The sequence below is a fragment of the Macadamia integrifolia genome, chromosome 3 (genome assembly GCF_013358625.1).
Source record: "Macadamia integrifolia cultivar HAES 741 chromosome 3, SCU_Mint_v3, whole genome shotgun sequence".
In the NCBI taxonomy this organism is placed as follows: domain Eukaryota; kingdom Viridiplantae; phylum Streptophyta; class Magnoliopsida; order Proteales; family Proteaceae; genus Macadamia; species Macadamia integrifolia.
In genome coordinates this window covers 2,252,125-2,265,405 of record NC_056559.1, presented here as the reverse complement: position 1 = coordinate 2,265,405, position 13,281 = coordinate 2,252,125, and the positions used below count along the sequence as shown (strand labels likewise).

The following is a 13,281-nucleotide window of genomic DNA, read 5'->3' as shown; positions in this document are numbered from 1 at the left end:
GGATCCTCACTGGGGCATTTTGGGGATCTTATTTCCTTGATATATAAACTTCAATTAACGCCTTAAAATGACTGATATTTAAGATTCGGTTGCTCCGGTTTTGGTTTTTAAGGCCGGGCTTCAGTTTTGCCTCCAAATTGACATCCCTAAGTAAGCTCCGCATCAAGTTCAAGATTCCATTGAGCCATGTGGTTTAACAATGTTCTCAAATTCTGTATTTCACTTTCTCACAAAGAAAAAAATTCTGTATCACTTATCAGCAAAGGCAAAGACTGCAAAGTTAAACTCTTAAACATTTTACCAAGCATTACACTAACATCTTGAAAAAACATTTAGGCCAAAACTTGCCTGATATTCAGTCATGTAAGAAGCCTTTCCTTGCAACCTTGAAACAAACACTAACCCTAAATAAAATTGGGTCTAAAGTTCAAAGAGAGAAGAAACATGTTGTACACCAACTCTTAAGACAAACTGCAACAACTTATATGTCAGGAACAACCAAAAACCCAGACAGCTTCAGCAATTAGAGAGATAACAAGATTTTTTTTAATTAAATTATACATGCATCTACGCCGCTTTATGCTCTTAGAAGGGCCAAGATTAAGAATGCTAAACTACAGCCTCCACAATGGCGTAGGAGGCTTCCTGTGAGACACCAAGACATCACTGTTCCCGTGACTTGAAAGGAAGAAAGGTATCACCTAGTTGAGATTCACAGGCAGCATATGCATCCGGAGTCAGAGATCCTATAAATGATTTTTTCAAGTGAAGCTTCAACACTGAATTCAAAACCTGACCACAGAATCGACGCACTCCAGCCCGCCTTGATTGTTTTTCTGGCATTTTCATCAGTAGTTTCTCCAACAGGTCACATAAGGAAACCATATGCGCCTTCAAGAATTTCCTACTTAACACATACTTTTCGTCTTTATTTTCCATTCCAGAAACCGATGACTTCAGTACTTCTTCAATTAGATCAAGTCCTTCGACTCGCCGAAATTCGGACTTGGCATTACCACACTTCTCCAATAGGAAGCTAAAAAGCTGATGTCCAATCCAAGGCTGGCGCCGGAAAACTTCTTTCACAAAGTCGGATTTTAACTGAGATTTCTTACTATCAAAGTAGCCCAATAACACATGCTGGAAGATGTCCAAAACCTTCTGCAGTTTCAATTCAGATAGATCTTGTGCATGAATAATCTTCAAAATCCAAAATGTTGAACTCTTTGCAAGAGAAACAATCATTTTGTGCCGGGCCAAGCTGACTGACTGTTTTTTCTTTGATGGATTTGCAGCAAACCTCTTTCTCTTGAATGGTTTTGAGGCCCACTTCAAGCTTTTCTCCAACAAAGACTCAAGGTTTGACTGTTGAATATGTTCACCCTTAGGGTACTCCTTACCCTTAAATATTTTCTTCTGTAAGATTCCCCAAATACGCTGTTCAAGTTGTTCGCTACCTTCTGTAGTATGAGGATTTACAAATGCATGTATCAGGTATGTAAACACGGTGAAAACCTGTGGCTTACCTGCATGACAGAAAAAACATGGATGTAAAATTGTAAATAACTAGGAGGCACAACAGAGGGGGGACAAAATTTTCTTCCTAAATACAATTTTTTTCCTCTCTTGTGAACCTTCCAACCCAGATGGTCATGGTATTAGTGGGGCAAATGACTTTTTTTTTGGGGGCGGGGGGTGGAGGGGGAAGGAAAGTACAATATGTTGGCCAGTAGGCAATAAGAATTTGACATTTATTGGAGAAGTTGTTCCTTAAAAATAGGCCATCACATCTTCAGGTTCCAATATGTAGGTAATTATTTAGTTTCAAACTTTAGAAAATCTCTTGATCAGAAACTAAAATATACATTTGATAAGAAAGATATAAGCAATTACTAGTACTAACTATAACATACCATTCTTAACCCTCCCCCACAAAAAAGATACACTTGAATTCCATAACTTACGGGAAATTGAATATGCGCACCAGTTTATCTATGATCAACTGGCCAGGTCAAACTGGTGAAATTCAACCCAAATACCCTTCGTAGGTCTGTCTCCAGGTTGGGTTTTAAAGCATTCCAAAAATCAAAACAAAACCTTAAATTGTGGAGGTGAAGTTCAATAGAAATGAAATGAAAGTGTAGCTCAATCTAGTTGTGGGTGTTCTTTTTCGAGTCTTTTCTTTTTTTAAAAAAAAATTGTTATCAGTGTGGCTGGATTACGGACTCTATTAGTCCAGTCATAGTTGTTATTTTTCATTCACCTATTCTGTTTAGGAACCCCAAAACCCCAAATACAGCCTACAGCTGGGAGTTTCCTTCACAGATTTGGTTACTATATTAAGTGTCCTAGTTAGTTTAAACTCCAGGGAGGCTGGTCGATGGGAGGAGATTTCTTTGTCAGTTTGTTTTATTCATGAACCAATCAGGTTTAATTCTTAACACATTTCCAATGATTTTGATTAAGAAGCTTTTGGTTTATAGGTTCTGCAAGATTCAGATCATAGTTTCCTGTGATATGCAGGAAGGTCTGGTGGGTTGCCAGAAAAACTTGGTGGGAATCCAAGGAAGGCTTCGATGTACAGCCAAGTCTGTGATTCAGGTGGGACTCCTGAATCAATTTTCTTCTTCTTATCTTCTTTTAGTTTCTCCTATTCAATTAATCAGGACAGTATTGCTATCCTCTTCAATTCCTGTGTAAACTTAGTCTTCAACTAGCTTAATTCTGTTTTGCACTGATCACATCCTAGCAGTTATCTCTTCTCCTGAGTTCAATTCAAGTTCTATTTCAGTTCCTGAATTCAAAATCGATCTTCCCAGTCATCAATTTCTGAAATCCTGCTTCAACAAGGATTCTTAGTTTCTGGAATTGTTTTTTTGTTTCTGTTATCAGTTAAGTTTCTATTAAATCAATTCTGATTTGTGGACTCCATCTTAAAAGATCCGCTTTTGAATTCGAAATTTTCTGCCTATCGAATCTGTGAACTACTATCCAACCCTAGCAGGAAACCCTGATAACTCTGAACCCAGCCCTTGGATTGTTTTTAAATTTATTAAGATATTCTGCTTGCTAAACTTGACCTTGACCAGAACATTGACCTGATCAGACTTATTTCCACTGAGATATCAAATATCTCTGTTGGCTGGTTAATAGTTCCATCCTTGTGATTCTGATTTCCAGAATCAGAATCGGATCGGTTGAATTGACCAAGCCCAAGTCAGGCCAATTCCCTCCAGCCGATTCCAGATCTCGATTCCGAGTTTAATAACCTTGTTTAGAACCCCATTAATGTAAGGAAAAGATACCTTGAGATATTTGGACTGAAATAGCTAGAGGTTATGAATGGGACCCAGGATTGTATAAAACAATATGGCATAACAGGTGCACGAGGCTCCCGCATGTGTGAGGTATTGGGGGCGAGAACTACGCAGCCTAACCCCGAGAATGTCGAGAGGCTGTTTCGACCGCTTGGCCACTAGGTCGCAACATTCGTACCTTACCGTTGAACCAAGCGTGCCCCTATAATACAACATAATATACAGAAATAACTGCTGCCATACATAAGGAACTAGCAAGGTTCAATGCAATACAACAGCCCAGTGTTACCATCTATCATGCAAACAACGACTTGCCCCAGGGTTGGAGGGGATCAGGGGTGCTGCTATGAGGGGTGAGAGGATGAAGATTGTAGCAACCTAGGAAATATGTTACAAGTCAGGAGTTGAATCATGCAATTAACTGTCTTCTGAATAAGGACATCCTAGGAAATGGTTTGTTCAACACATATTTATTGGCCTTCATACTGGTACGTTCAACAATCCATAAGTCCAACACCTGAAAGTATCTCTAATTATGGAAACTTCAAATAATGATTACTTGCCTGGGTTTTCATGAAGATATAATTCAAGCAGTGAAAGGACACGAAGCTTGAACAGTACAAGTTGTGACTGCGCAGTTTCGCCTCCAGCCTGGTTCTTCTTCTCCTTGAAAATCTGGGCAAGATAGGAATCCATGCGGAACATTGCATCGTCATCCATTCCTCCATCAGAATCATCAGAAGCTCCAGTAAGTTCTTCTCCATCTGCCTCAACTTCACCCATTGCTTCAGAGTCACCTGCTTCATCATCACTATCACCAGTCTCCACTTCCTCGGCTTCATCAGTTTCCTCAGCTTCTTCAATCCCAAGAAGATCTTCATCATCTTCGTCATCATCATCTTTGCTGTCCACAGGTTGATGACGGGCTGGTTTCAGATCTTTCTTTATCACCCGCAACATGCGAGTCAGTCCAGTATCAGTAACATCATTGCAGAAATGCTTGAAAACCTACAAACCCAAGCAACAGTAAGTAGAGTTCCAAAGTCGACACATGATAAAAGGTCAGCACAAGGTTCTGCTGCATATGGCCCCATGTTAATCCATACGGAAACTCAATACAGGAAAATCACAGAAAAGGGCTTATTTAATAAAATTAGAAACACGGATGGGATTATACATATTTTAGGCTTACAGTTCAATGGGTTTTTTCTTGTAATGGGCTATTTTACTGGGCCTACATAATGAGTAATAATTAGGAGCATGAATATCATAACATATAAGGTCTTAGGCCTAACATTCAAGTAACTGTTCTGAACAGTTTGATCACCATTCCAACAATAAGATTGGAGGACCTGCGCGTTGGCATTTGGTATATTGCCATTTGTTTTGGTGCTGATCTAAATATGGTACTGTGATGGTTCTTGGGAATACTACTCTTATTTGTTAAATGATGCAATAATATTATTCTCTACCTCAAGTTTGAATTTCATCTTTCAAGCATTGAACAAGTCAAGTTTGAATTTCATCTTTCAAGCATTGAACAAGTACGGAGGATCAAATTCAAGCAATCGTCAACCAAGAGCAAGATTTTAAGTGTCAACCAAGACATATCAGTTTTGACATTAACCGAAACGAAACCAAGGGTCGATACTGGTTTGGTCCAAGTTTGGACCCTGTTTCTACAGGTTTCAGTTGAAAACTTGGATTCTGGATTCAATCTAGGAGTCCTCCCTTCTTAAGTTTACGATAGAGAGAAGATTCCTTTTTTTTTTTAGTTGGTCTATATTATGTAATTAAACAAGTCTTTGAGTCAATTAGGAACTCTCCAAACAGCCTGCGGCAGGGGAGTTTCAGTCAATCTGGTTTGTTTATTTTCTTCATTTCTGGTCAGCTTATAAAATATATAAAGGGTGGGGCTCACCCCCCCCCCCCCCACCGATGAATATTGATGCTTTGTCATCTTTTTTTTTTTTTTTTCTGTGAGATTCAGAGCAGAAATACTGTGAGATGCTCTGTGATATGCAGTAAAGGTTGGTTAGATTGCAAGGGTGGACTTTGGTGTGAAGCCTGGCCTGGATTCAGGTGGGAGTCCTGAATCACATATATTCTCTTATCTTTATCTTCTTCTTCTTCCATCAATCAAGTAAGTTATTTGAAACTTTCCTTTTCTACTGCGCATGACTACTGTCTTAGTTCTTTTAATTCTGTTTTGCTATCCCAATTACTGATTTGTTACTGAAGTTTCTGCCTATCTTATTCTACTCTGTTTTCTGCTTTATAGTTCACTTTCAGATCAGTTTTCAAAACCCCTGTTTTCTCCACTTAATTTTAAGAGTCCTACATGAAGTATACTTCATTGATTCCTAATTTTTTGGACCAGATTTCTAGATCTGATTGCTGCCATTATGGTTGAAGTTATACTACTGCTTACTTGTAAAACCAGATAAACGGCATAGTCACTGTTTTGTGCATCCAATTCCCTGATATCGAATTCTTATTCCAGCCGGGTTTACAAGTTTCCTTCTTACAATAGGAAATTTCAATATCTTTAAATCTAACCATGGGATTGTATTTATATTTTGATATCTTGTTCTCCCAAGGGAGAAGTACACTCGACCTTACATCTGCCCCTATCAGACCTAGTAATGTTCTGATTTTTTTTTTTTCCTTTCTTAAATCTGGGTTTTTGTTCCTAGCCCCTGTGATTATGGTTTTCTAACAGATTTCTGAATTCCTAAACAGTAAGTGATTTAGAACCCCATTAAATCTTCTTTTCGCATACCAACCAGAGGCAACGTATAACCTTCTTAAAAGCTGATGGGATCAAGAATCAATAAAGATGTGGCTGATAATGTTATATCACTCACCTGCTCAACAGCAGACCGCATAGGAGCTGAGGACTGAGGCAATAAAGAGAGCAATGTGTCAAGGAGGACATCCATCAACTCTGGCATCCCACCACTATCTGATTCATCTTCTTCTCCCGATGAGTCAAGAAGATCAACAGTGCCAAATGCTTTCTTGCAACATATAATAACTTCAGAGGCAGCTTCTGAAAATTCCCCCGGCCTAAGGAGAATTTGCAGCAACAACTGAATAAGCAAATACCGCAGTGCATGTAATTTATTTGCAGCAGAACCTGGTCCATTATTCCTTTCCTGCAACAATCATAATAGTTCCAAAAGAGAACCTCTTAAATGGTTTAAACAATAAATAGACCAGTAACTAAGGCGAAAACTTGTGTCAAAAACCAAAGATCAAGTGTAAGCATGTCATGCAGAACAGAATAAAGTACCTCCCGAGCAAGCCGAGTTTCCATGGCTTGTAATTTCTTGAATGCTTTCCCATCCTCATCACTTAAGGACCTAAAGAGTGAAACCGAAGGTATGTTGCAAAGAGTATTGAGGAATCGCACAAAATAAGAGCCAAGATCATTTGGCTCAAGGCATGTTGGCACAGATGGAAATCCCTCTTTCTGAGCATTTGCCAATAATAACTGGAGCTGTTCAATGCACATTTGGCAGAGTGAACTCGATGTGGCTGCTTTTGGCCATCTGAACTTCTCCTGTAGCTCAAATGAAGTCACTTCAGTGCCAAGAGAAGCAGAGAAGAGTCCCTGAACAGCTAGAAATTTCATTATTTCCTTCTGCACTCGAAACTTTGTCTCTGGTTCCAGTTTCAGATATTTCAAAACACGAGGAAGGGCGTCTATCACCCAACTTTTCAAATGATCAGGGGTTCCCAAAGTTCCCAGAGATTCCTTATCTTCCAATGAACCCACTTCTGAGTTGTCATCTGTTGTCTGGCTCTGATCTGATGGTTCATCCGCAGCAGGGATTTCATCAACAAACATGTTCATTAAATTTTGAACAAATAACATGCAACCTGATCCAGTTTTAAACTCTGCAACCAAATCTCTAACAGTTTTTGTCCGCGTGATGCAATCAAATCTCCCACCACTGTGTTTCTGTAGGGCTACAATGACTGCAACTCGTTTATCGTCATCATGTCTAACCAAATCTGATAGTTCTTTGACAAAATGCTGTGCCACTTTGTATAGCCAGGAGTCCTTGGTTGAAAGGATATCCATCACACAGTGGACAAGCTTGTGCGATAGTACAATCTGCACACATGATGCAGGCAACCTTGGAAGGAGGAGAAGCAGAACATCCAAGGCCAAGTGTTTACGATCATGAGATGACTGAAGAAGCGATCCTTCAATGACAACTTCGCAGAAACAGCGGAGATTTTTCACAATGTCTTCTTCTGAAGAGTTACACTTGCGACTTCTTTTGTGCTTCTTAGTAGAACTTAAACCTAATGCTGCATCCTCTTCTTGTGAAGCTGTGTCTGGTAAGAGCATATTTACTAAAACAGGCCAGATACTGTGAATTCGGGGCTGGCAGAAAGTCGACTCCTGCAACATATCAAGCAGGGACAGGATTTAGAGAACACTTTCAATATTATTTCCCCACAAAAAACCTGCAGGGAAAATAAGATTTGAAGATTACCTTAAAGCAAGTAGTAAGGGAGGATAAATGTTCAGCGGTGAACAGCTCATTAGCACTGAAAGGATAAGGAAGAAGTTTGTAGAACTTTTTGCTATCCACAGAAACCTGTTCTCGCAACTTCAGGGCCAACAGCAATGCATCTGGATTTCCAACTTCAACTGCTCCTTCAAACCACTTATTTAGGCCTGGCGCTTCAACAACATGACTCAATAATGCTTCTGCAGGCAACTGCAAGATTAGAAGAAACACCATTAGTTCTAGATGTCCAGATCAACCAAATTAACGAGCAACAATGTGTAAAACTACAGAGTAAAAAGTTATAAACAATCAACGATTGATGTTGTTTTACCAATGAAGTGCATGTTCTATAACAAAGAGAAGAGGCAACACAAACATAGATAAAATGGAATGGCTTTCCAGCACATTAGATTAGTTATTTATTATTTTTTTTAGGGGGGGGGGGGGGGGAAGAGAAAAAGAGGAGAGAATAGGAAGTCAAGGGGGTGCCTACAGCTAAATAAAAAAAGGAATGCCGCATACAGTGTTCTATTCAACCAGATGAATGAACATTTTGCGGGGCAGCATCATTGGGGGCAAGGTATCTGATATTACTGAAAGCAAAACTTTAAAAATAAATAAAGAAGGGCAGATCGCTGCCTGGTCACGTGGCACATGCTCGCTCTCATTGGCACCAAAAAGAGAAATACATAGATGGCAGATGCAGCAGTGACAAGGGATTGAAGTAGAAAGAGAGCATGCAATAACTTACATATATACTATTTTATGTTTGAAGATGTTTGGATTGAGTTTTTTCTCTCGCCTAGTTATTTTCAATAATGAAATAGGCAAGAAGTTGAAAATTTTTCCATAAAACAAGAATCGAATGAATAAAGAGTGCAAACAGAGGAAATACAAGTAAGAATTAAAAGCCAGTTCTACCGTCATCATGTTATCACCATACGGTTGTCATTCAACCCATAAAGATGGGTTACGCACAAACTATTGTCAAGCAATTAATTATAATTTTTCTCAAGGGTTAAGACAATTGATGTCAGGCTAACCCCATTAATTACATATTAGTGTTTTGGGATTTGGAATCCAAAAATAAGGACTGTTGATGTAGCATAGGTTCAGAGGGCTACGTCACAGCAGACCCAATCTGATCACCTTTAACAAGTAGTCTCTAAATATAAAGGTCACCAATAAACATATATATATATATATATATAACTGCTGTAATCTGAGAATCTAAGAATGAATCTTCATAAAGAATTAAATTTCTTTGAAAATTTGAAGTTTAACTTCTAGATAAGTAGAAAAACACAAAACAGCAGATCGTCATTCATCAGGAAAAGAGATTAGATACAAAGAGCAAGAATATCCAATCCGAGTTGCAAAAATAACCAAGAGACAGCTCCAGAAACACTGACACTCACAATCAAAGAAGATCAAGAAGAAGGCAGTCACCATCCAAATAAAGATCCCAACAGCAAACGGTTTCCACCATGGGACCAAAAAAGAAAACAATTCTCTACTCCACTCTTTTTCTTACATTTCTCCCCAAAACTGAATACTCCAGTACAAGCAATCCCCTTTTAACAGACCGAAATTTAGAAACAACAAATAATAATCGACCCATTTTAAAATAAATAAGATAGATAATAGAAACCATTTGATGACTATTCTTGGATCACTCTTAAACTAGAGTGGCCAACTTACCTTGCGCGGCCATTCAAAATTGAAAAAACAGAATCTGAATCAATAATAACACAGTATAACCTCTGTACCCCAGCCACAGGAACTAAAAACTGAGTAAACCTACCAAAAACAAATCCCAAGACTTGTGGGCCCACTTAGAACCAGTCACACACAACAAAGGGGGAGGGGGAGAGAGAGAGAGAGACTTAGTGGCAGCACAGTGTGCTATGGAGATAAAAAAGAGTGTACACAGTGCACGAGGCTCTCGCCACTGCTGGGTCAGGGGAGGGTCATTATGTACGCAAGCCTTACCCCTGCTTTGCGGAGAGGGTGTTTCCCAATAGGAATATAACAAAGAAAAAATAGCCAAAAAAAAGAGCTACATTTCATCAATAAAGAGATGGTGGAAGTACCTGTTCAATCAAATCCAAAATAACTGATGCAGCTGGTTCTTGCAAGTACCGTTTCTTAGAAGCAAGTGAGATAACAGTATTGGTGAATTCCTTCACAAGAGGTGTATTTTTATCAGAGTTCAACTCTTCAGCTATTCGTCCAGATCGAGCCAAAGCACTATAAGCAAAGAGGCGACCCAAAAGACAATCCCTTGCTTCCTGCAATGTCATGTAGAAGAAACTGAACAATATCACATTCAGGGAACAGCAACCTAATCAAGACTTGCTCAAGTATAAAGATTTTTTTTTGCCTACCTGACCCTTCATCGAAGAAGAGACCTCCAATAACTCAACTATTAGTTTCATCACTGAATCCACTTTCATGCATGGAATTGATCCAACTAAAATAGTCAAACCTAATGCAAATCCTTGTCTTGCACACTGCATAAACAAATAACAGATTGCATAGAAATTCCACATATTAGATTACAACAATGTATAGACAGTAGCCTCCCTATGACAATGATTCAGCCAACAAGAAACAAAGAAAAATATTTCAAAAATTGCACAATATTGTCTAAAATGCTGAAGTAAACTCCAATAAGCACAAAAGAAGGCATTTAAGACTGAACTCCATCCCTCTAACAACAAATAGCAAATTAATATCAAAGGTCCTGATACAACATTTGAAGTGGAAAAGTAATTTACCAGTTATACAGATAACACCCTTAGACAAAGAAGAATAAAACTGATCATAGCTTTTTCATATAGTTCCAGACCTTTTTTTTGACTCATCATTTTATTTCATTTTTCTTATTTTATTGCTAAATCCATTCTCCACTACCGGAACCATAGCCACAAAATAAGTCCCAAATCCAAGATATTTTCTTGAATTCCCTAAAAATAAAAATACTTCCGCTGCATACATTTTATTTATCAGCCTAAACATAGCATTCTTTTAGTACTGTATTGAAAGGAAAAATACTTAAACAGTCAGATGTACCATTAGATGCCAACATAGCCAAACATAAATAATATCTGAGAGATTAAACTTATAGTAATGTGTTTTTATGCATAGATACACTTACCCAAACACAATAGATCAGGAAAATTGTACATATTTTATGAAACCATGTGATATCATAGTCAAAACCATTTTCTAGTGTTGTTTTACGAGCACATAAGCTCTTGTTGAATTCTTCGTTGTTTATATATACCAGAAACTAATATATTAGAGAACAAAGGGGAATCAGCAATCATCAAGAGCTATATACAAAAGTCTAGAGTCATCCTGTTCAGTCAATGAATCTGCTTTCTCATTGGCGCTATTATCAGTAGGAAATACATTGATGCAACACACCCACATTCCTAATACAGAAAAGGACATGTTCACATAGATGGAGGATATAGAGAAAAGTTCTACAGTGACAGAAAAACAGTATCAACAAATGTAGGAGTCCCTGTACAGCAAACAATCATCTGCAAGATTTATTTAACCAAAAAAATTGTACCTCTCTCGAAGAAGAAATACCACGAATTAGCCGACGGATGGCATATCTAAGAGAAGGGGCGCAGTTTTTCAAACCATCATCCTTTTCAGCCTCTAACTTAAAGCAGTTCTCATCCGTTCCCTTCTTTCCAAGCTTCCTGAATGCCTTCTGAACTTCCCGCAGCTCAGTTACCAATGCTTCAACAGCTGCTTCTCTAATGGACAAATCAGCAACTGCAAGATCCTTAAAAACATTAATATGGAATTCAGGAAGTCCACCACTTGCAGAAGGAACTGTCGCTGGGGTCTCATGAGCCGTCAGATCTGCACTCGCCCGAATAGCTTTTGGCACCTCCCTAGAATCAGAATTAGCCCGGTGTCTCTCCTTATCCATTGATTTCCTTTTTTTCCTCCTCTCCATGGGTTTGATTGAACTAGGTGTGGAAGACGTAGAATCAATCCCGCCAGTCGCGGGTTCTTCAGTTTCCTCATTTTTCGAAATTTTTGTAGGCTTTGAATGAAGTTTGTCTGTGAGACCATCAATGTGATCTTCGAATTCGTCAACAGAGTCGGAACCTCTCTTCTTACCAGCCATGGGAGTGGTAACTCCCTTGTTCCGGCCTGTAACTTAATCCAAAACAAAGCAGGAGAGGCGTACTAGAGAATCAAGGAAATACGTAAGCTTATAGAAGCGGAAAGGAAGAGGAGAAGTTCGAAGAAATTTAAAGCTCCCATTGATGGAAAGGAATTGCAGAGAAATATAAAGAAGACATTAATAAGTAAGAAATATAGGGTAGAAAGGGAGGAGAAGGAGAGGCGTACCTGAGAAACGAGGAAGCAGCCGCTAGGGTTACAGAGCTACAGGTGTGTTGATGTTTGCTCCAACTTCGTTACGGAGTCCCGCCGCAAGAAGCAGGGAAGCGTGAAAATAAACTGATTAAAGACATGTAAAACCTCAGGACTCAAGATTACCCACGCTGCCCGCGTGAAGTAGAATCTTCCACGCCAGAGAAAGAACTTCTCACGGGTTTCAAGAATCGGAAATCGGAAATCGGATCGGTTTTTAGGGCTTGGAAGAATTGTTGGAGGTTAGTCGCGTATGAACAAGTTTATGACACATTGTAGTTAATAGTTTATCTTAATTTAATTTTTCTTTTTTATGGGGAAGTGTTCTATCCGGAGAAGTGTAGATTATAGATCATATGTGTGCCTGAGGATCAATGAGAGTGTAGGAAGAGGTATCCATAGAAACATCATTTCACATTTCTTTTTTTTTGGGGGGGGGGGGGTGTTGGCTGGGCTAATCATTTAGCTCCCATGTGCCTAGGTGTAGGGTCACACTCCTTCATAGTATTTTTCCTTTTTATATTTTAATTATAAAAAAAATTAGACATGTTTTATGAACTAAAAACACATGTCTATATATAGGCATCATACATGTTAGAATAAGGAGTGTTATGAATCTTATATTAGGAAGAAAAGAAAAGAGAGAAATATGAAACAATGTATATGCCACGTTTATTACACAGTTGCATTAAGAAGGTCAATAGGTCAGTATTTTTTCCTTAATCTTTATGAAAATAAAAATTTCATTGATTACAAAAGATAAGATAGAACATTAATGTCGTGGTTAATATAAAACCTATTGTTTATATTCCTTGTGGCTAAACTGCACAAGGAGGACCATATTATTATTAGGCATGAGTGAAAAAATTGTGTTAAACAAAACATTATGGACATCTAACAGAAAGGGTAATGAGCTCCAAGGATTTGGTGCTCCCCTTATAAAAAAATAGATCTTCTATACTCTTAGAAACATTCCAGATCTCTTTATTCTCTATCTTCCATCTAATACCTACTTCAACCCCAAGAGA

General features: G+C 38.5%; 1 protein-coding gene across 4 annotated transcripts; it reads right to left on the bottom strand.

Moving 5' to 3' along the window:
• Window positions 1–320: 320 nt before the first annotated feature.
• On the bottom strand, window positions 321–12,350 carry LOC122073934 (rDNA transcriptional regulator pol5-like). Of its 4 annotated transcripts, none has more exons than XM_042638661.1 (9): window positions 12,230–12,350; window positions 11,430–12,028; window positions 10,234–10,359; window positions 9,940–10,137; window positions 7,829–8,056; window positions 6,613–7,734; window positions 6,185–6,475; window positions 3,881–4,325; window positions 321–1,526 (listed from the first exon to the last, which is right to left on the bottom strand). In XM_042638661.1, exons 2-9 carry the CDS (start codon window positions 12,000–12,002, stop codon window positions 664–666), a joined length of 3,846 nt encoding a protein of 1,281 aa, XP_042494595.1. In that variant the 5' UTR covers window positions 12,003–12,028; window positions 12,230–12,350; the 3' UTR covers window positions 321–663. The 4 variants fall into 4 exon arrangements, with proteins under 4 accessions (XP_042494595.1, XP_042494593.1, XP_042494596.1 ...); XM_042638659.1 differs by having other exon boundaries at window positions 11,430–12,064; window positions 12,230–12,346; XM_042638662.1 differs by having other exon boundaries at window positions 11,430–12,034; window positions 12,230–12,334.
• Between the last annotated feature and the right edge of the window lie 931 nt (window positions 12,351–13,281).